Source organism: Myxocyprinus asiaticus, chromosome 35 (assembly GCF_019703515.2).
Source record: "Myxocyprinus asiaticus isolate MX2 ecotype Aquarium Trade chromosome 35, UBuf_Myxa_2, whole genome shotgun sequence".
NCBI lineage: Eukaryota > Metazoa > Chordata > Actinopteri > Cypriniformes > Catostomidae > Myxocyprinus > Myxocyprinus asiaticus.
The window spans coordinates 31,019,831-31,043,446 of NC_059378.1; the positions used below are offsets into that span (position 1 = coordinate 31,019,831).

The 23,616-nt window shown below is 37.5% G+C and overlaps 1 protein-coding gene across 2 annotated transcripts in view; it reads right to left on the reverse strand.

The window, feature by feature from the left end:
• The window catches only part of mettl1 (methyltransferase 1, tRNA methylguanosine), a 113,684-nt gene that overhangs the window by 80,907 nt on the left and 9,161 nt on the right, over positions 1-23,616 (reverse strand). For both annotated transcript variants that reach the window (XM_051672382.1, XM_051672381.1), the window contains exon 3: positions 6,458-6,642. In XM_051672382.1, the coding sequence (XP_051528342.1) occupies positions 6,458-6,642 (185 nt within the window). The remainder of the gene's footprint in view (positions 1-6,457; positions 6,643-23,616) is intronic.

Here is a 23,616-nt window from a genome sequence, read left to right on the forward strand (position 1 = left end):
TCCAGTTTCTGCCATATTTAATTTTATTATAAAGTATCTTTTGAACACTGTCGGATTTGTATAAATATTAGGATGTATCTTTGACATCATGTCCTGAGGGTACCTGAGCAGTTTGGAGACAGCACCACATAGTGGTCAAAATACTTAGTCAATTTAAACAAAACTTATATACATTGCTTCCTTAGTCTAAGTCCTCATAAAATGGTGGACAGAAATTTCTAAATGTTTCTTTTTTCATTCAAATCCTACATGAAAAACAATTTGTGTTCAACTCTCAGCATGGTCAATCTCTTTAGCAGCTGTAAAGCTTGCGTCAACATGGCACAGCAGTTGGTGCGTCATACCTGTGTGCCATGGAGATCGAAAAGGTTCTGGTTCATGTCCAGCTAGGGACAACTTAAAAACCATTGAGAATTTGCAATTTACAGCTTGTCTGGTCTTTTCTTTCAGTTGTGTTTGATATCAGCCATATCGGCTCTATGCCATACTGAATTTTGTTATAATGTATCTTTTGAACGCTTAGTCAGATTTGTCTGAAAAATGGGATGTGTCTTAGACACAAACCAGGGGTTTTCAAAGTGTTACAGTAAGCCACCCCCCCACCCCACACACACACAAAATTTACAAGACTGCACCGCAAGATTTATATATACAAAAATTTAGTATATAGATTTTTAAAACAGCAAAGTAAATAAATAAAATAGCCTATGCTAAATGTAAATAAACAAATAAAAATCTTTCTTCTAAAAACAGCAGTACATTCTGGCCACTTATTTAAAGTTTTATCAGGTATTGTCCTCTAGTGTTATATTATTAAAAATCATATTTCAGGCACTGGAGCAATTCACCAATAATTATCAATAACCTTAAATTCAGTCTGACAGACTCATTCAGCAATGCGTAATACACTGGATGAGTGAAATATTTGGCATAAATAAATATTTCTATTAATATGAAACAGTATTTTGCATTATTTTTTATTAAATTAATAGTGTACCCGTTTGTCCTTATGACAATGGGATTATTTAACTTTTTTTCGCCAATATTTGTGATAAATTCACATCACATGAGCTAGTCTCCATCTTTATGTTAATATGTTGTTTGGGTTGGTGCTGGGGGGTTTAGGGTTGGCCGCTGCTGTGGAAATAACAAAAATACCCCTTAACATTTTCGTCATTACTTTAACAAGATTAACGCAGAACACGATGGTTTGACAGCACTTAACAGGGGGTACTGCAGCACCCCTACTTCCCACGGCTATGTCTACAGATGCAGAATATTTGGAAGAATGAACAAAGGCAGAGCTATATGGCTTTAGAATAGATTTGTGAGTGCACATGACCGGTTTTGAGCATACACGTACTCTCTGAAAGAGAGCAGGGAGATTTCATAGAGCAGCGTAGATTAAATTTGTGTGCGAGCGGAGAGATTCACGCTCATGACACTTAACAGAATTATAACGTCATAGAGCTACTGTCTTAAGCTGGACTATGGTATATTAAGCCAATTATTTTCATTTATCTTCTCAATGCATTTTATTGTATTTATTAATCTTTTGATTTTGCTTGAATTTATCATTCTCCACACCTCCCCTGACATACCATGGCACCCCCCTGGGGAGCCGCGCCTCCCGGTTTGAAAACCGTGGTGGTAAACAATTAAGAATTTGCAATGTACATCAAATCCACTCTATGCTTTCTTCCAGTTGTGTTGGATAACAGCAATATCAGCTTTCCACCATTCTGAATTTTAATTTAAATGAATGTCTTTTGAATGCTTTGTCGTATTTGAAAGTTTGGTATGCGTCTTCGACATCATGTCCTGAGGGTACCTGATTAGTTTGGAGACAGCGCCACACAGTGGTCAAAATACTTAGTCAATTTAAACAAAACTTTTTATGTATACTTTTTTCCTTATTCTAGGTCTTCAGAAAATGGCAGAGAGAAATTTCAACAAAAAAAAAAAACAACAAAAAAAAGTCAGCTTGGTATGTCTCTTTTTCTGGCTGTTAGTTCTGTGGCTGTGTTGTGCAGTGCAAAGTGTGCAGAAATGTGAAACAGAGGCATGGGTTCAATCCTTCCCTGAGGTGTCTTAAAAAGTGGTGTTGGTTTGCATGTCATATTCTCTGTGTGCTGCATTGGCCCCATTATTGCTGCTTGCAGCTCTATTTTTTAATCGTGATCATTTGCTGTCAGTTACGAAATACTATTTTCCATATTCTGCGAAAATGATTGCCCCCCAAGTAACGTACAAACATGTTTTGGTAGTGTTTCCGTTTCTGCTTTTTAAAGCAAACATAAGAAATGGCATGTCATTACTTATAGCAGATGATCCCAAATAAAACCAGCCCCAAAACAACAAAGTGCAGACATGTTGAAATAATCCTCACAGAGTGACATGAGCTTGGCTTACAACACTAGCCTGGCTTTCACTGTCTGAAACGCTGGAGAAGCTGCAGGCAGTCATAGATTCTCAGCCGCAAGCAAATAATCTATAACAAAATATCATCTGTAATTTCACTATAGACACAATAATATTTTGCTTTTCCAGGTTATCGGGCAATAATATAATCGGCCACTGATATATCATGCATCCCTAACTTTTATTGTTTGGCCAGTGTGAAAAAATGTGCTCATTCTTTCACTAAATATGAATTAATTTAGAGTATAATAATTTTTTGATTTACAGAGAACACAGTCTTATAACACAGTCTTAACTCTGGTCAGCTTCTAAGCCTTCATTTACAGTTGTGCTCAATCGTTTGCATACCCTTGGAGAATTGGTAATATATGTACCATTTTTAAAGAAAATATGAGTGAGCAGGCAAAACACATTTCTTTTATTTCTTATGGGATTCATATTCAACTGTAGGTTATAACAGAATGGCACAATCATAAAACATGGCAACAATGAAAAAAATGAAATGACCCCTGTTCAAAAGTCTGCATACCCTTAATTCTTAATACTGTGTATTGCCCCCTTTAGCATCAATGACAGCGTGCAGTCTTTTGTAATAGTTGTCTATGAGGCCCCAAATTCTTGCACGTGGTATAGCTGCCCATTCGTCTTGGCAAAATGCCTCCAGGTCATGCAAAGTCTTTGGTCGTCTTGCATGAACCGCATGTTTGAGATCTCCCCAGAGTGGCTCGATGATATTAAGGTCAGGAGACTGTGATGGCCACTCCAGAACCTTCACCTTTTTCTGCTATAACCACTGGAGGGTCAACTTGGCATTGTGCTTAGGGTCATTGTTGTGCTGGAACGTCCAAGAGCGTCCCATGTGCAGCTTTTGTGCAGAAGAATGCAAATTGTCTGCCAGTATTTTCTGATAACATGCTGCATTCATCTTGCCATCAATTTTCACAAGATTCCCCGTGCCTTTAGAGCTCACACACCCCCAAACATCAGTGAGCCACCACCATGCTTCACAGTGGGGATTGTATTCTTTTCACTATAGGCCTTGTTGACCCCTCTCCAAACATAGCACTTATGGTTGTGACCACAAAGCTCTATTTTGGTCTCATCACTCCAAATTACAGTGTGCCAGAAGCTGAGAGGCGTGTCAAGGTGTTGTCAGGCATATTGTATCCGGGCTTTTTTTGTGGCATTGGCGCAGTAAAGGCTTCTTTCTGGCAACTCGACCATGCAGCTCATTTTTGTTTAAGTATCGTCGTATTGTGCTCCTTGAAACAACCACACCATCTTTTTCCAGAGCAGCCTGTATTTCTCCTGAGGTTACCTGTGGGTTTTTCTTTGTATCCCGAACAATTCTTCTGGCAGTTGTGGCTGAAATCTTTCTTGGTCTACCTGACCTTGGCTTGGTATCAAAAGATACCCGAATTTTCCACTTCTTAATAAGTGATTGAACAGTACTGACTGGCATTTTCAAGGCTTTGGATATCTTTTTACATCCTTTTCCATCTTTATAAAGTTCCATTACCTTGTTATGCAGGTCTTTTGACAGTTTTTTCTGCTCCCCATGGCTCAGTATCTAGCCTGCTCAGTGCATCCACGTGAGAGCCAACAAACTCATTGACTATTTATACACAGACACTAAATGCAATTTAAAAAGCCACAGGTGTGGGAAATTAACCTTTAATTGTCATTTAAACCTGTGTGTCACCTTGTGTGTCTGTAACAAGGCCAAACATTCAAGGGTATGTAAACTTTTGATCAGGGCCATTTGGGTGATTTCTGTTATCATTATGATTTAAAAAGGAGCCAAACAACTATGTGATGATAAATGGCTTCATATGATCACTATCCTTAAATAAAAGACAGGTTTTTTTGCATGATCAGTCATATTTTCAAAATCAAAGCCAAAATTTCACAATTTCTGCCAGGGTATGCAAACTTTTGAACACAACCGTATAGTGGAGTATTTTGAGCAATTGTGACATATGCTCACTTTATTAGGAGCACCTGCAGACCAACTTATTCATGCGATTATCTAATCAGCCAATCGTGTGGCAGCAGTGCATTGCATAAAATCATGCAGATACGGGTCAGGAGCTTCAGTTAATTTTCACATCAAACATCAGAATGGGGAAAAAATTAGATCACAGTGATTTCATTCATGGCATGATTGTTGGTGCCAGACGGGCTGGTTTGAGTAGTTCTTTAACTGCCAAGGCCTATACCATGAAGCCGGTTTTGGTGGCTAGCCAGGTAAGTTTTAATTTAGTTTGTTTCAACTCTGGGTTTTAGGTACCATGAATGCTGGTCAGCTTTTAGTGGTGTTTATCGCCATAGTAACTTACACTACATGGTTAACCTGTAGTGTAATTTTTTGTTCTGGTTTTGTTCTGGGTAACAGATCCCTAACAGATGCTGAGCCAATCAGCTGTGAGTAACGTGACATCTCCAACACAATGAAGTCACTCCCACGTCTCTCTTAAAGTGCAATTTATAGGACGAGGACGAGGAGGGTGTAGCCGGGGCATGCACTGAATCAGCTGATCAGCAGGAGCGCGAGATAAAGGGGAGCAGGAGGCACCAGTTCGAGAGAGACGCACACAGCCGCATTGCATGTGTGACCTTATGTTTGTTTGTTTTATGTTAAGTTTCTGATTAAACTTTGTCGACTGTTCAGCCAGTTCCCGCTGCCTCCTTGCCCATCCTTGAACTGTTACAAACATCTATAAAAATAATTTATTAATTTATATATTATAATAATCTATAAAATAGCTAGTAAGATGGATTATAATGCCTGCCAATGATACATTTTACAATATTAAAAGCTTAATCACTCCACAAAAAAGCTACAATATAGAAAGAGATGAATGAACCATTCCTTTGTTTCATGGACTAGAGACGAGCATTATTTCACGTTAAGTGCGGTATAAGTGGTACACAAAATACGTAAAAAAATTTTTTAAAAATAGCCTACGTCTTATTATTGCATACCAATTATTGCATACATTGTTCCGAATGATACCTTTTTAATTATTCAATAGTACCTTTTATTAATTTGTAATTGTATTATAGACTTAAGCTTTAAATCTAGATGAATAAAAGGCTTTTATATCTTAAGTTTTTTAGCTTTTAAAATTAATAATACTGTGTTGTGGACCTACTGTATGATTAATTTATGTCTTGATTTTATCAAATTCAGAAAGTCCTCTTGAGCTCTCACATCAGTCTTTAATTTCTTCATAATTACAGTGATCCCTTTTGCTGGGTAAATCATGTGTTTTTATTCTTCATGATATCATAGCAATCTCTTGTGCAGTGTAGGCTAAACAGGTTTAAATTTTTCATATTTTTAAACCAATCTCTTGTTATGCTGTGTAAATGTATTTCAATTATTATTATTTTTTTATAATGATCGGACTTCCCGCTGACTCTCACGAGAAGTGAATCTCTCTATCTCCATATTTCACGCAATTGGCTGTTCGCTGCAAACATCACTAATTCATGTGCATGTGCGCATATCAAAGCCTGAGTTGACAGAGAAAGTTGTTGAGCAGCATCATGGTACCAATTAAGGTTGATTGGATTGGTTTGGTTTTGTCAACTCAAAACCAATCCTGCAACCCTGAATTTGTTCAGCTAGCTTGATGGTATAGGCCTTTGATATCCTGGGATTTTCACACACAGTCTCTACAGTTTTCTCAGAATGGTGCAAAAAACAAAAAACATCCAGTGAGTGGCAGTTCTGCAGACAGAAACGCCTCGTTGACGAGAGAGGTCGACGGAGAATGGCCAGACTGGTTCGAGATGACAGAAAGGCCACGGTAACTAAGATAACCACTCTGTACAATTGTAATGAGCAGACTAGCATCTCAGTATGTCGAATGTCGAACCTCAAGGCAGGTGGGCTACAACAGCAGAAGACCACGTCAGGCACTTTATTAGGACCATAGCGTTCCTAATAAAGTGCTCAGTGAGAGTAGGCCTCACTGCAAAAATCAAAGAGGCTAAGCAGGACTGATTTTAATTAACTGAATTCACCTACCTGTCCTTTGGTAAAGAAATTGGGCAGGTACTTCATAGCATTGCTACGGAGACAGGCAATGTTCTGGTAACTTCCAGGCTCAGCAGCTCGAAGAGAGCGAATGCGGTCCTGTACAAAGTCGGACACTTTTACCCGAATCTCCAAGCCCAAAATAAGCTGGTTTGGGAAGAGTTTTGATAACTCAACTATGAAAGAAAACAAAGGAATGTCACAAATATTATTTAATTTTAATACATAATTTTAAAGTACTTTAATACAGTTACAAGCTCATTTTTGTCATGAAGCACCTGGTCAATACCAAAATCACATTTTCTTGATACCAAAATACAAAGGATGAAACAGGAAAACCGAGAGAGGCAGATGTTTACACTGCAATGTTCGCTACACTTGTAACGCAAAGTTATGTACAGACCAACTGAAAAATAAAAATCTGTAGAGAAATCAAACTCCAATTAATTTTTGCTTCAATGTAGCGTACAAAGTAAAAACTATAAAACATTTTAACTTCGTTAACACCCAACCCTGCACAATAATACATTTTAAACATTTCAAGAGCTCACACTTGCTAAACTGTTAGGATATTCTTATACATCTTAAAAAAATAAAACAGCATCTATTTGGGCCAGAAGCAGGCAAATAATACTTTTTTAATAAATGTACAATTATTTTAGTAAAAGTAAAATTGCCACTATGTCAATGGATGTATTAGCAGGAGTGGGATCTCATTTGGTTCCATATTAGATTCAGCATTTTCTGAGGCAGATTTACAGAGAAACTGTAAAGGTGGTCAGAAGGAGACAGATGTAATACTGAACCTGCAGCATACGAAATATGGTAGTGCTCCTTTCAGAGTTTTGTTAGCTTTTAGTGAGTCAGATATCTTACATAAGCAAGAAATGAATAAATGAATTAGTAGAAAGCCAGATATGCAGATAAACATTATACAGTGTGTGTGTGTGAGAGAGAGACATACCCGTTAACACCTGGTATTACGACGCGTCTTGGATGATCTGAATACATTTGTGTCAAGTGAGACAAATCGCTATTTACACCTGGTTGCAATACAAGTCTCCTATGACCACTTGTGTTCAGATTTTGAGGGGAGGGTCTCTGATTTCATGACAACATACAATCAATTGTTATAGTATTTCTGCATGATATTAAAGTGCAACAAAGTCAGAAAAGACAATGTGCGGAAAAAATGGCATGCTGTTTCTACCAGATGTATCTGAAATTTAATCTAAGCACAAACGCAACATTTCAATCAGAATTATCCGTTATTATACAGTTATTTCCTTTTAATGCAGAAACCGCATTAATGCTTTATGTAGAACACACACATTCTCCAACAAAGAATGTGTTAAGCTAAATTTAATTTGTAGTTGAGCCAACAAGTGAAATCCATCAGTTTATTATTTTAATTGCATTACATTTTTTCATTTAATGAAAACATTTGAACTCATTATTGTGCTATTCCGAGGGTTATCACAAGGGCTTCAAAAAACTAATCAAAATCAAAATATTGATAAAACCTATTAAAATCAAGAATGATAATAATCAACAATGAACATCATTATGCTTAGTTGGATATCTGTGCTTTGGCAAAGAGAAAATTATTAGCAGTAACCAAACAGTATATTCGCAAAACAGCTTGTTGTAACAACTTGTTGTTTAAATACTTCACGGAGCAAGTGTGCATGTACAGTGCAGTTTTCACACTTTGTGTCCGATTCCAAATTTAGAATATATTAAAGTAATACTTTTTTCCCCAGCTGGTACACAGTATTATATATCATGGCAAATAAGAAAAATTTCCAAAACCATTTAAAATTAAAATAAAAATTTTAAAAATAAAACTTAAAATTGTGTATTAAATAAAATTATTAATAACCTTAATTACTAGGTTAAGCTTACTTAGGTGCAAGATATTGTATTACAAACATTCTATTTGTTGCTCTAGTTTCCACTAGTGTTGGAAATTAGTGGATCAGCTGCTTTCAATTACTTCATACTGAGCATAAATACCTTCCCTCTCAAATTCTATGGTTGGATTTTCCTTTGAACAAACAAAAATGAAGACAGGAGCATTCAAAACAAGTGAGGGATATAATTGTGGAGAAGCACAAATATGGGTAAGGATACAAGGCCATTTCATAGGCAATGAACATACCTCGGAGCTCAGTGCAGTCTATCATGCAGAAGTGAAAGAAATATGGAACTAGTACAGCCACCCTGCCTAAGGCAGAGTTTGATCAAATATTATTGATATGTTGAATGTCAAATTTACCTTCAAATTTAACCATCTTTATTTAAAATAGTATGTATTTAGATTTTAAGAACAGTAAATCAAATGATAATAAAACAAACTCTTTGTTATTATTCCATTACAGTTAGTGACGACCTGTTGAATTTAATCTGTGGGCAAAAGTTGTTCTTTTGTTTAGATAAATTGAAAAGCAATATACAGTTTAAACTGCAACATTTATTTTTTTGCACACAATGTACAGACTATACATTTATACACATTTAAACACACGTAGCCAATAATTTGCTAACGGCTAAAACTACTGAATGAAGTCACATTTTCTTTAAACTTTATACACACAAGTACGGTGTGATTCAGAGGTATATAACATTTGGTGCGGATTAGACAACATAACTGTTGAAACATAAAATGGGGATCTCCACGGTTCTTTGCCCAATTGTCCTGAAATTTACAGCCTATTGTCTGTCTTAGCTGCTAATTGTCAGATAGATGTCTTAAAAAATATAGGTTTAAAGACTCTATTTAGCTTGAACCCCAATAATTGCTGCTTGCAGCTAGATTGTTTTAAATACAACTGCAAGCAGCAATTAATGGGGTTCAAGCAGCATAGGGCCTTTAAAGTTCACCCAAAAATGAAAATTCTCTCATCATTTACTCACCCTCATGCAATCTAAAATGTGTATGACTTTTATTCTTCTGAACACAAAGATGTTTAGAAGAATATCTCAGCTCTGTAGGTCAATACGATGCAAGTGAATGGTGATCAGGCCTTTGAAGCTCCAAAATGGAGATAAAGTCAGCATCAAAGTAATCCATATGTCTCCAGTGGTTTAATCAATGTCTTCTGAAGCAATCCAGTTGGTTTTGGGTGAGTTTAACTCCTTTTTCACTGTTCATCTTGTCATTGCAACCTCTAGGCACAATCATGATTTTAAGCTCTATTACACTTCCTAGTGCTTGGCACATGCGCAAAGCACTAGATGGCGCTATAGGAAGTTTAATCCAGCTTGAAATCATGATCGCCAAGTAAACTGCTGTCAAGATGTACAGTGAAAAATTAGTTACATTTTGGTCTGTTCTCACCCAAAACCAACTGGATCGCTTCAGAAGACACTGATTAAACCACTGGAATCTTTTGGATTATGTTTATGCTGACTTTGTAAAAGTCCTTCTGAACTGTTCATATGTTCGTTTTCAATTTTTTTAGTGTAATTGTCATCCCGGCCTCTAGAGGGCCGTATAGAGTTACTCTCCGAGGGATTCGCCTTTATAAGGAAGAGAGGAAGAGTAGCCTGTATGGGTGTTTGCAGGTGCAATGAGAGTTTGCTCACATTTGCTAATGTCTGCTATAACCCTATTTTTGAGGAACTTTTTTCTTGTGCATTATCTTTCCACTGATGACATCTCAAATTGGACCTTAATCTGGATTTTCATTACTGCTTCGTACATCTCACTATATGGATTAATACTTTAAAATGGATTAAGAATTTATACATGGATCATCATTGAAAACCTCAACCCAGCAGTTTTCCTTTCCACCAAAATAACAATTACTCTGGGTCAGAGATTGACTGATATATTTTTTTTGTCTGCTGTTTGAACTCACTGGTACTAAACATTTCCTTGAATTCAGAAGCCTTAGACTGAACCATGATCTATTGGAATTTATGAATGACAATGGGACTGTGTGTGTGTCTCTCTCTCTCTCTCTCTCTCTCTCTCTCTCTATATATATATACACACACATACATACACACATATACACACACATACATACATACACACACAGTACTGTGCAAAAGTATTAGGCACATAAGATGTTTCACAAAAACATTCATCTTAAGATGGTTATTTACTGTATATCTTCAGCTTTAGTGTGTAAATAGGCAATACAAATGTTAGACTCCTAAACATTCCTTTTGCAAATAAAACAGAAGAACAGGGAGCCCTGCAACAAATGGCATGGCCCCCACAGAGCTCCCAACTGAACATCGAGTCAGTCTGGGATTACATGAAGAGACAGAAGCATTTGAGACTGTGTCCAGTTGTACCTTGGAGAATTGGTGTTGTTTTTAAGTCAAGGGTGGTCACACCATATATTGACTTAGGTTTTTTTATGTTTACTGGACTTCGCATGACGTTAATTGATCAATGCCGTTGTTTATGAAACAGTTTATGCCGTTATTTTTGAAGACAGCCTCACTATGCAACATTTTTCACAAGTGCCTAAAACGTTTGCACAGTACTGATTATATATATATATATATATATATATATATATATATATATATATATATATATATATAACTCAGCAAAAAAAAACGTCCCTTTTTCAGGACACTGTACTTTAAAGATAAGTTTGTAAATATCCAAATAACTTCACAGATCTTTATTGTAAAGGGTTTAAACAATGTTTTCCATGCTTGTTCAATGAACCATAAACAATTAATGAACATGCACCTGCGGAAAGGTCGTTAAGACACTAAGAGTTTACAGATGGTAGGCAATTAAGGTCACATTTATAAAAACTTAGGACACTAAAGAGACCTTTCTACTGACTCTGAAATACACCAAAAGAAAGATGCCCAGGGTCCCTGCACATCTGCATGAACAGCCTTAGGCATGCTGCATAGTGGCATGAGGACTGCAGATGTGGCCAGGGTAATAAATTGCAATGTCCGTACTGTGAGATGCCTAAGACAGCGCTACATGGAGACGGGAAGGACAGCTGATTGTTCTCGCTGTGGCAGACCACGTGTAACAACACCTGCACAAGATCGGTACATCCAAATATCACACCTGCGGGACAGGTACAGGATGGCAACAACAACTGCCCGAGTTACACCAGGAACGCACAATCCCTCAATCAGTGCATAGACTGTCCACAACAGGCTGAGAGAGACTGGACTGAGGGCTTGTAGGCCTGTTGTAAGGCAGGTCCTTACCAGACATCACCAGCAACAAAGTCGCCTATGGGCACAAACCCACCTTCACTGAACCAGACAGGACTGGCAAAAAGTGCTCTTCACTGACAAGTCACTGTTTTGTCTCACCAGGGGTGATGGTCGGACCCGCGTTTATTGTCGAAGGAATGAGCGTTACACCGAGGCCTGTACTCTGGAGCAAGATTGATTTGGAGGCGGAGGGTCTGTCATGGTCTGGGGCAGTGTGTCACAGCATCATCAGACTGAGCTTGTTGTCACTGCAGGCAATCTCAATGCTGTGCATTACAGGGAAGACATCCTCCTCCCTCATGTGGTACCCTTCCTGCAGGCTCATCCTGACATGACCCTCCAGCATGACAATGCCACCAGCCATACTAGAGGTACTTGTACTTGAGTATTACCATGGCATTTTCTATTACTTTATACTTCCACTCCACTACATTTCAAATGGAAATAGTGTACTTTTTCCACTGCATTCATTTTTTTTTTTTAACAGCTATAGTTACTAGTTAAATTTCAGATCAATATTTTATACATAAATATATGATCGGTTAAAATGAACTCCTCTATATTTAAAAGTGCTATATGTAACATTGACAACAAGTGTTTGAATTGGGTACTGCAGTCCAAATTCATAATATTGGAGAGTTGTCTGTCCCGTCCCAGACTCAAAGTTCATGCGAGTTGCCAGAATGAGGACATGCAAATTAGCCAACTCAGCATCCGATATAAATGATTTCTGGGCTTTAAGCTGCCTCCATCTTCCAAACGCATCTCCAATATTTATCCTTGTTTTACTACACCTCTGGTTATGGTGGTTTTTAGATGGATGGCGAGGCTTTTTAGGTCGGGTGGAATTTGAGAGTTGTTTGCCTGCAAACTTGTTCAAATCTGGCAACCCGACGGTGTCGAAATACTATTGGTAAGTGGGCAGTGCGCGAGATCACACAGGCCAAAACATATTCAGAAACAGAAATTCCGGCCCAGAATGGAAACTTCAAAGTAGAATATACTGGCTGTAGCATTGTTATCGGAGAAGCCAGTATTTCAACTTAGCTTGTTTCCTAATTATCTAATGACATTATGGTCATTTTATGATTTAGTACAGTAAAAAAATATTACATATAGCACCTTTAAAAAATACTCATCTTAAAAATGCCCAGCTTAAAATGTTCTTTCCTCTATTACCTACAGATGGCTGAAAAGGGACAGCGAATGGGCAGTAAGGTGTGGGACTACTTCTCCAAAGATGGTGATGTAGTTGTCTGCAATACCTGCAAAGCAAAGATAAGCCAGGGATCTAGAAAATCCAGTCAATAGAATACCACCAATTTGTGGACTCACCTGAAAGTGAGACCAGCTCAAAAATCGGTATCTGTCTCAAAACTCCCATATCGGTCGGGCTCTACTCTCAACCTAAAGAAATGTAATCTTGTCATGAAATCACTAACCTTCCTGGGCCATGTTATATTGGAGGAAGGCATTTGAACTGAGGTAACGAAGGTAGAAACAATCTAGAGCTTTCCTACACCAAGAAACATCAAGGAAGTTCAGCGGTTTCTGGGATTGGCAGGGTGGTACCACCAATTCATCCCACATTTCTCAAAACGAGCCGCCCCATTGCATGCCTCGAGAGGAAGGGTGTCTCTTGGGAATGGACTGATAAATCAAACGCACTAAAGAAGATTTGAAGGATGCTCTACACAAAGCTCCTGTCCTCATGCCACCTCACTTCGACAAATCTTTTAAAGTGCAGACGGACGCAAGTGACGTTAGTTTGGGGGCTGTATTAACCCAGGAAACAGCCAAAGGGAACATGTATTTGCATATGCTTCCAGGTTGCTACACAATGCTTATAAGTCATACGCTGTGGCAGAGAAGGAATGTCTCGCCGTAGTTTGGGCTGTGGAAAAATGGCGGCAGTACTTGGAAGACACTTTGAGGTATTGACCGATCATACAGCCCTCACCTGAGTCTTAACCAGCCCCGCCCAACTTCCCCCTTGACTAGGTGGGCTATTCGCTTACAGATCTGCGATTTTACCATTATGTACCAGAAGGGGCAAAGCAATGTCATACCTGATTCCTTGTCCCATGCAATACCTGTGGTAGAAGTCCAAGGTCAAGTAACAGTATGCCAGGCAAAAGGTGGAGAGGGAGATCTGACCATCCACTGGGAATAGATTGGAAAAGGTCAGAAAGAATATCCTACATTGCAGTTTATATGGGACACTGCCAAACTCAGCCATAAGGATTCTCGTTACATTCATTACGATGTACAGATTGACTTTCTATTTCGATGCATTCCAGATATCCAAAAAGGTCAAATTCAAACCAGCAAACCTCAGACTATAGTTTCTTCAGTTTTCCCATGATAATTCGTTAAGTAGACACCTTGGATGTATGAAGACCTTACGTTGCCTGCTAAATGTGGTATACTGGCCAGAAATACGCAAAGACGTATGGAACCACTATAAGCAATGTCAAACCTGTCAGCAATACATGCCATGAATCACCGAACTTTCCGGCTATTTACAATCTACGCCATTGGTGGAGCCCGGGCACATGGCCCTTCTCCCCCAATTGCTCAGTTTGGCTAGGTGGCCAGCTCTAGGAAGAATCCGGGTTGTTCCAAACTTCTCCCATTTAAGAATTATGGAGGCCACTGTGCTCTTGGTTACCTTCAATGCAGCCAAATTTTTTTTGTAGCTTTCCCCAGATCTGTGCATCGACACAATCTAGTCTCTGAGCTCTGCAGGCAGTTCCTTTGACCTCATGGCTTGGTTTTTGCTCTAATATGCACTTTCAGCTGTGTGAACTTATATAGACAGGTGTGTGCCTTTCCAAATCAAGTCCAATCAATTGAAATTGCCACAGGTGGACTCCAATCAAAGTGTAGAATCATCTCAAAGATGATCCAGAGAAATGGGATGCACCTGAGCTAAATTTCAAACGTCGTAGCAAAGGGTCTTAATACTTATGTCAATGTGATATTTCAGTTTTTTCTTTATAATAAATTTGCAAAGTTATCAAAAATCTGGTTTTTACTTTGTCATTATGGAGTATGGAGTGAAGATTGATTTAAAGCATTTTAACATAAGGTTGCAACATAAAATATGAAAATTTTGAATACTTTCTGAATGCACAGTGTGTGTGTGTGTGTATATATATATATATGTGTGTGTGTGTGTGAAGAGTTTATTGTTGTGTATCTTTTTTTTTATTTATTGTAAATATACTTTGAGCTTGGATTGTTTCCCCCCCTCTTTATTTATGCGGCCTTGCCAATGGATTTTAGATGAGTGTCACAAATTTCTCTCTTTTTGTAGCTTCAAAGGCCTGATCACCATTCACTTGCATTGTGTGGATCTACAAAGCTGAGATTTTCTTTGTTTGTGTTTTACAGAAGAGAGAAAGCCATACATATCTGGTATGGGATGAGGGTGAGAGTAAGTTCACAGCTGCGTGTGCTGTCACAGACTGTCACTCAAGCCGAGGCTATCACTGCTGCAGCATCAAGCTCTTCAAACAAAGTGAAACACTTTCTTTGCACCGCACAGTGAAAAAAGAATAGTTTCGTCATGCAATGCCTTCATTTAACAAGCGGATATTTCAAGATTAAAATTGAAGCTCCAATTTAAAGGAATAGTTCACCAAAAAATGAAAAATTGCTAATAATTTACTCAGCCACAGGCCATCCAAGATGTATCTGAGTTTCTTTCTTCATCAAAACAGAATTTAAGACTTTTAGGATTTCATTTCAGGCCTCCTCCTCTAAACAATGCAAGTGAATGTCCTCCATTTTTTGACAGTCCAAAATGCATATTTAGGATGCATCAAAATAATCCACACGACTCCAGTCGACAAATAAACGTCTTCTACCCAAACGATTGATTATTTTTAGAAACAACAAATTAACTACAAATGTTCGCTTCCGTACATCTCTGTGACGTGCACTAATGAGAGGGATGATGTAAGCTCATTGGTAAGGTCACGCATCACGTGGAGGAGTCAGGAATTGCGTCATTGTTTAAATTTTTTTTATTATTATTATTATTATTAGGAAATTATTTTTATTTTATATTGTTTTGAAATTGTTTTGGACTGTTTTGGTTTGTGAACGGCACAAGTTTCTCTTGAACCGTTGGTCCGATTGACTTTAAATGCATGCAGTGTCTTTGTTTTCAGGTGCCATCAACGTCTATGAGGACATTTGCGTATGTTTAAAAACATTGCCGCCATCGGCCAATCAGTTTTCAGCAGCTATTAGACAAGGTTAACAAAGGTCAATCAGAATGAAACTCAGTGGACCTATTTGACTCTTGGCATAAGAGGTCTGTGTAGAGGTTTGTTTTTTTTAAATCGGCCACTGGGTGGTGTTATCACGATTGTTGTGCGTGTTTATGGTTGTATATAATGAAGTGTTTTAAAAAAACACAAGTAATTCATATCATATGATAGCAGTGGCGGGCCGTGCATTTAAAGTCTAGGCCTTCAGTGTGATTCATGCCATTAAGAAAACAGTTTCACAATGAGTAAGACACCCTTTGCCTTTGGGCATCATAGATTATGTCGCAGCTAACTAATAATACCAAATGACATTTTAAAAACACGTCCACGCACGAAAGCCAGAACTTGAAATGACACAATGCTCAAGCAAGCCTAATTTTAACTGCAGCATGACATTTTTGTGGCATGTTTTGTGAAATGAACGTCTCCCGAACAGACATTCAAAAATCTGAATTTTTCATATGAATCTACCAAGGAGGTCTATAATACCTGGAAAAATCTAATAATATTTGTGATTTAAATGTTGCTTGCAATAAGTTTCGTTTAGTCAGGGTACACGGTTATGCTGCGTTCCATTCAAGTTGGATGTGGGATATTCCCACTTGATATCTCCGATCACCATAAATGCATTCCATTCCCCGATATTCAGATGATGACGTTTAAGGAAACAAAACTGCAACGCTCCCGTTAGCTTAGCAGGGGTTTGACTCTCAGTAGAGATGCCTCCATTATTTACCCAACTGATAAATAATGCTGATGTGCTAGCAGTAGTGCTTCAGGTGTACAATTATCAAAAGAGAGTATAATATACCATGTTTTATACACCTGTTTCTGCAGGCGTTTGTTAAACAAGCTTTAATATCACGTAATGTGGAAACTAACTCATTTATCGATATTACTTAAAGTGAATGTTTATCACTTTGTATATCTCCCTGAGTGTCACCATTTTTGTGTGACATCATGCACCTGCATCTCGGCGAAATCGGAGTTGAGAATTTCTGCACGAGCCTACAAGTTGGTATTCTGACTTGGATGCACTCCATTGCACTTTTCCAAATAGGAAGTTGTAAAATCCGACTTTCCGAGTTGAATGGAATGCAGCACTACGTTTCAAAACTTGATCTGACACGGAATGCTCAAGCAGCCTAATTTACATTTAGAAAACTCCTGATGTTGCTATGACAATGCAAAAAGCACTTACCAATTTGCTTGAAGTGATAATCAGTCCTCCTTTCCTGTTTAATAAAGCAAGCAATCACATGGTCATGCAGAACATCTCGTGTTTGTAAATCCATAAGGATCTCTTTCTCAATGGCTATAACAGCAGTGATGACAGCCGACTCGTCAAAAAGATCTCGTGCTCTTCGCTTTCAAATTACGTACATCACTTAAAGCGTGTTTGCGTCACTCAAGGTGAGCTAGAAGGCCTGGACTGGGACATATTCTAAAGATTACACCCACCAAGAACAAATAAATCAATCTGATTGGCTGATGAATCTGACAATCTGACATTAGATGCGCATTCATTTGCACTGTTGAGGGATTCTGTGGAAATTCTGAAGGCCTGACGGGGTGGAGCTCAAACTCACGCACTGCTTCGGACATGCAATTTGTGAAGCAGTTGTCACGCTTTGCTTGTAAGCATCAAGGAATAAATTCTGACTGGAAAAACTTTCTCTAAGCGATTAAAAATACATAGGCAAAAAGGTGATTGAGAATGAAAGGATGAAAAATATTTATTTATTTGGCATGTTAGGCCAGCAGAAGAGCTTTGCTGGCCCTGAGAATTCGCCACTGTATGATAGCTCTTCTCATTCTGAACAACTTTGCCTCAAGAACCAATGGTGTCAGTCAAACCGTTCGTTAAATATTTGAGATTACGTTAAAAACCTACTTTTGCGAACTAGTCCTAGGTTTTTCGCTCAATCCCAACGAAACAAGTGCCACAAGATTCTCTGGAGTCTATTTATGGATAATTATAAAAAAATAAAAAATAAAAAAAAACTTTTTTTAAAAAAAAACATTTACTTTCGATTTTACGTGTCGATGGCATACAAAATATAAGTAGTTGACTCACTGCTACTTAAATAGCTATAACTCTTAAACGGAATGAGATACTGTCACGAAATTTGGCACACTTATGTAAGGGCTCATTCTGAGGACAATCATAGAAAAGAAATGGGGCTCAGCCACTTGGTGGCTCTATAACAGTGACAAAATTTAAAGTGGATGTAACAACATTACCGCTTCTCCGACTGAGTTGACATTTTGTATGCAATGTGCATTGTCTTTGCTGCATAATGTTTAAGGCCCTACGGTGCTTGAACCCTGATAATTGCTGCTTGCAGCTATATTTATTATTTATTATTATTCTTCTACCACAAAACTGATCATGCAGATCAAACCATAAGTCCTAGAGACCTGAAACTTTCAGGGATGGTAGTACTCCAACTGACACGGAGGACGGAAAGTTTCACCCCAATCGGCCACATGGTGGCGCTACAGTGATCAAAATAATATAATTTGAAAAAAAATGCCCATAACTTTTGAACCATGTCACACACTCTAGTGTCTTTGGCATCATTGGATTCCTTGGATCAAGACAAACAAAATGGCTTTTTCAATTTCATTTATCATGAAACATTTTTTTGCAATTTGTGATTTTTTGTAAAATCTACTTTTGCAAACTAGTCCTAGGCCGTTTGACCGATCGGAACCAAACCAGTGCAGAAAAATTCGTTGGGGTCCCATTATCAATAATTATAAAAAATTGTTTGAATTTTCAATTCAGCATGGCCATGCCCATCCAAAATGTCCGTAGTAGGCGGTGCCAATTTTACTTTATAATTATAACATGAAAATGGCTCTGAGACCATTGCACCAATTGACTTGAAATCTTGTGTAGCCTCTTTGTCCAGCACCCCATCGACACCTGAGAGGACATTTGCATATCTAAAAAAATAAGGCCGCCATTAGCCAATTAAAAATCATGTGCTTTTAGACAAGGTTAACAATGGCCGATCGAAACGAAACTTCATGGGCTTATTCGACTCTGGGTCACAGACATCTGTATGAAATGTAAAATAAATAAATAAAAATATCGGCCACCGGGGGCGCTATCACATTTTACTAGCACAGAAATGGCTGTATGTCTCGCAGTGTTTAACAAATACTTAATTCATATAGTTAGATAGGTCTCCACACCCTGAACAACTTTGCCTCAAGAACTATTGCTGTCAATCAAATCGTTGTTTTAAAATCATAAATTATTTCATAAATGTACTTTTGCGAACTAGTCAGAGGTTTTCGTCTGATCAAAATGAAACCTGTTTATAAAGATTGTTTGGAGTCCCTACATCAATAATTATCAAAAACATTTTGAACTTTGTTTTGCATGCCTATAATAATTTTACATGCGTGTAAATCATTGTATATACCTCGGTGTTTCACAAAGAAACACATTATTCATACCATATTGTAGATCTCCTCATTCTGAGCAACTTTGCCTTAAGTACCATTGGTGTGAAACAAAACATTCAATAAATACTTCAGATTATTTTAAAAGATTACTTTTTCAAACTAGTCTTAGGCCGTTCGCCGATCGGAACCAAAACAATGCAGAAAGATTCTCTGGAGTCCCAAAATGAAAAGTTATCAAAGTTATAAATTTATTATTATAATTAAAAAAAACAAAAACATTTTGGTGTTGGATGGATGGGGACAAAGCAGACCTTATTTTTTTTATTTGGATAGAATTTAAGTAAGTAATATTAGATCTGTGTCTAACACAAACTATGAGAGAGGTATACTTTTAGCCAACCTTGACCAAAAATAACCTCATTTTGATAGATTTTACACCCATTGTTACTCTAAAAAATACATGATGAAAAGACGTTTTGGTGGTTTAAAAAAAAAAAATCCTGTAGGAGTATACCCAGACCCCACAAAAAGAGGCTTAGCCCCCATCCATGAATCTCTAGTGACGTCCCTGCTTGAGCACAATTTAAAAACTTAAAACTTAATATTCATGCACAAAAGAATATTGAGGTAACATGCAAAATTTCATAAATTGGCAGTGCTATAACGGAAGAAATAGCTATTTTTACAACTGCATTTTTAAGCAGTTAGAAATATGGAGATAGATACTGTTTTACTGTTTGTCCACCAGAGGGAGCCAAAAGACAATTGTAAATGTCTGATTCCACAGAAATTCTATCATACTATATATTTTGCCACAGCCCCTGTAAATCAGATAATCTTTTGAAGTCCACTATGCTCCGCTGTCTGACTGTCATTAAATTGTTGCAGGGATTACATAATTGTTAAACACTGTGCATCTTAATTCAGCTCATTTTTAACATGCTTAGTGATTTAACACCGATTTAACATTTAAATCTCAGTTATGGATTAACTTTAAACTTGCAGCTGAGGTCGTATAACTATTAAATTGACCTACAATTAAACATGAATAGCTTTGTAAGATGTGAGTAAATGATGAGAGGATTTACATTTTGGGCTGAACTATTCTTTTAAAAGGTACCAATACCATAAACATAAGGTAATATGTTACTTTTGACCAATTGTGTTTCAACACACTGGTAAAAAAAAAAAAAATAAAATAACAGCAGCGTGTTTTATCCATAAAACACCCTGTAATAAGCCTTTGTGATATTAATAGCCTGCAAATTGACACGTTGGTAAAAAAGCCTGTAAATCAGCACTTTCCAGCGATGTTGGTTAAAAAGATTCTAGAAAATGTAAAACACGCTTTATGCTGCCGAGTTTACTCCACGAACATAAGATTCCAGTTGGGCTCTCTGTGTCATTATTCAAAACTGTTTGCATCCATATGAACAAAGTAAGCTCATAGTTGTTGCTTCTTCCCCAAATACAATTTAATATGGTAATATTGGGATTATAGACTGTGTATCAACCACATGCCATTCGACTCCAAGTGAAACTACCATTCCGAAATTCATTCACAAACTCACGCACATAGGCATAATAAGGAGAGAGTTTATTCGTAAAATGTCAACAAACAGCATGAAAGGGGGCCTGGGTAGCTCAGTGGTGAAATACGCTGGCTACCACCCCTGGAGTTCGCTAGTTCAAATCCCGGGGTGTGCTGAGTGACTCCAGCCAAGTCTCCTAAGCAACCAAATTGGCCCGGTTGCTAGGGAGGGTAGAGTCACATGGGTTAACCTCCTCGTGGTCGCTATAATGTGGTTCGTTCTCGGTGGAGCACGTGGTGAGTTGGGCATGGTTGCCGCGGTGGATGGCGTGAAGCCTCCACACGCGCTATGTCTCCGTGACAACGCACTCAACAAGCCACGTGATAAGATGCGTGGGTTGACGGTCTCAGACGCAGAGGCAACTGGGATTCGTCCTCCGCCACCCGGACTGAGGCAAATCACTACACGACCACGAGGACTTAAAGCGCATTGGGAATTGGGCATTCCAAATTGGAAGAAAATAAAAAAAACAGCATGAAAGACAAGCTTGTGCCCATAACTGCACTAATTTTCACACTAGGGGAAAACGGCTTAAAATAATGAGACAGCGGTTCGAGAGATGTAGGTGATGTTTTTATTTTCCAATTATTTTTTTGTCTTCTGCTTCCCAATGTCTTTCACTCCTTTTGAGCCCTCCATTTCATTGGCTGTTGTTTATTGCCATCTCTTGCTTGTCGGCATGAGTGCGCGCACCTGACGTCACGTCAGACAAATTTCAAGCAGGTGATACTTATACTAGCAGAGTAAACAGATGGACCAGCACATACGAGATGCTTGATAGCAGGGTTGCTGCAGTTTTTAAAATCAAACTTAAGACTTTAAGAACTTTTTCAAGACCTGAACAAATAAAATTTATACCGTCTCCCCATCCAAAAACAAACCCACACAATCTCAAAATAATGTAACACAGACTCTTAATTAAACAGGCAGGGCACACATTCAACATAGTCTTAACATTGCTTATCAGTAAAACAGTGTAGGCTATATGAAAGTTTTAAATACATAAGACACTTTTACCACATATAGATCACATTAAAATTGGTTTATGTACCATTATGTAAATAAATACAAATTAGAGGTCGACAAATATTGGATTTTGCTGATACGATAATGTGTTAAGAGAAAAACAATCTGCAAATAGTTTTTCAAATTAGTGGCCTATATTCAATGTTAGAAATTAATTTAGAATTTTAATTTAGAAATGTAAGAAAATGTCTTTCTGTGATGGGGAGGGCCAGACAGAGGCTAAAATTGTCCAAACTGAATTAAATTCCAGATGCATTTTAGGGTTCAACCAAACTACAAATAACTGGGGATAAAAAAAAATAAAATAAAAAGATTTGATTCATAGTGCGGAACTTTTAACTTTAAAGGCTGAAATACACCGGGGACTCTTATATTGAAATGTTTGCGCTTCACTGCTTCCAGCTGCTCATTCAAACAGACTGTTGGAGTGCACGTGCACAATGATCTACAGCGTATTACAATATAAACAATTAAAAGTAAACATTGTTATATTTCATCAACATTATATCATCAACAGTTGATCATTAGTGATCGCTTGCCATAAAATTCCGATATGGCCTAATGATTGTGAACTGCTTTGCAACAGCTGGAAACACTCAAGCCCCCACGTGCTTGGAGAAAATACAGTGCCGCGTTTCCACTTAGAAGTACACAGTGCATGCAATTATTTAAATAAATCGTATTCTTTTTAAGTTTCATATTAGGTCATATCACGATTCCTGTCTTTCCGCCTCCAAATTTAAGACCTCTTCAAATGATAATTAAGACTTTTGTTGTATCATTTAAGATATTTAAGAGTTTTTCTGACCTTAAATTTGGGAAAAACCTAATACTTTAAGGATCCATGGATAGATCTTTTTTTAAATAATAATCCCACTATTTGTACCGCTTTACCATCATCCGTGGTGAAGATAGAAGCTGCCCTGATAGCACATATAAATCACCCAGACATTTATTTGATGTGTGTGTTTACATCTGGAAGACAATTTTTTTAGGTTGTTTGCTCGTCTGCAATACGTCTATAAGACGTATATAAATAAGTGTGTCTCGGATGTCAGTAATACATTAAGCAGATGTCTTTGAGACGTTTATGATTTAGAAGTTTGTAAATCTGATATTTTTAAGATGTTTAGCAGATGTTAATTAGATTCTGATTCTTTCCAGAGGAAAATATCTAAAACAGACATCTCTGAGATCTGTGTGTGCTATCTGGGTTATATCTGCACTCTCATATTAGAAGATATTTCATGGACAAGCAACCTCTAGTTATGGTTAAAATAAAACTGAAAAGGCAGATAGATTTATTCGAATTAATAATGTAATACTATTAAATTAAAATGATTAATGCTTTAAACATATAAAAGTAATTTAATATTATCAGGTGAATTATTTAATTTAATAGTACTGAGTGTTTTGATAGAGAACTAATGCTTATTTTCTATCATTTATTTTATTGTGTTTTAAAGAAGTCAGTGTTTATCACTTTTTATGATGACAATACTGCCATACTAGGTCCCACAGTAATATTTTAGCATTATGCAATGTTCTACTGGGTTCCAAAAATTGAGTCCTGAACCTTGTTCATTGGCAAAACATTTTTTAAGTAAAAATATATAAAAGT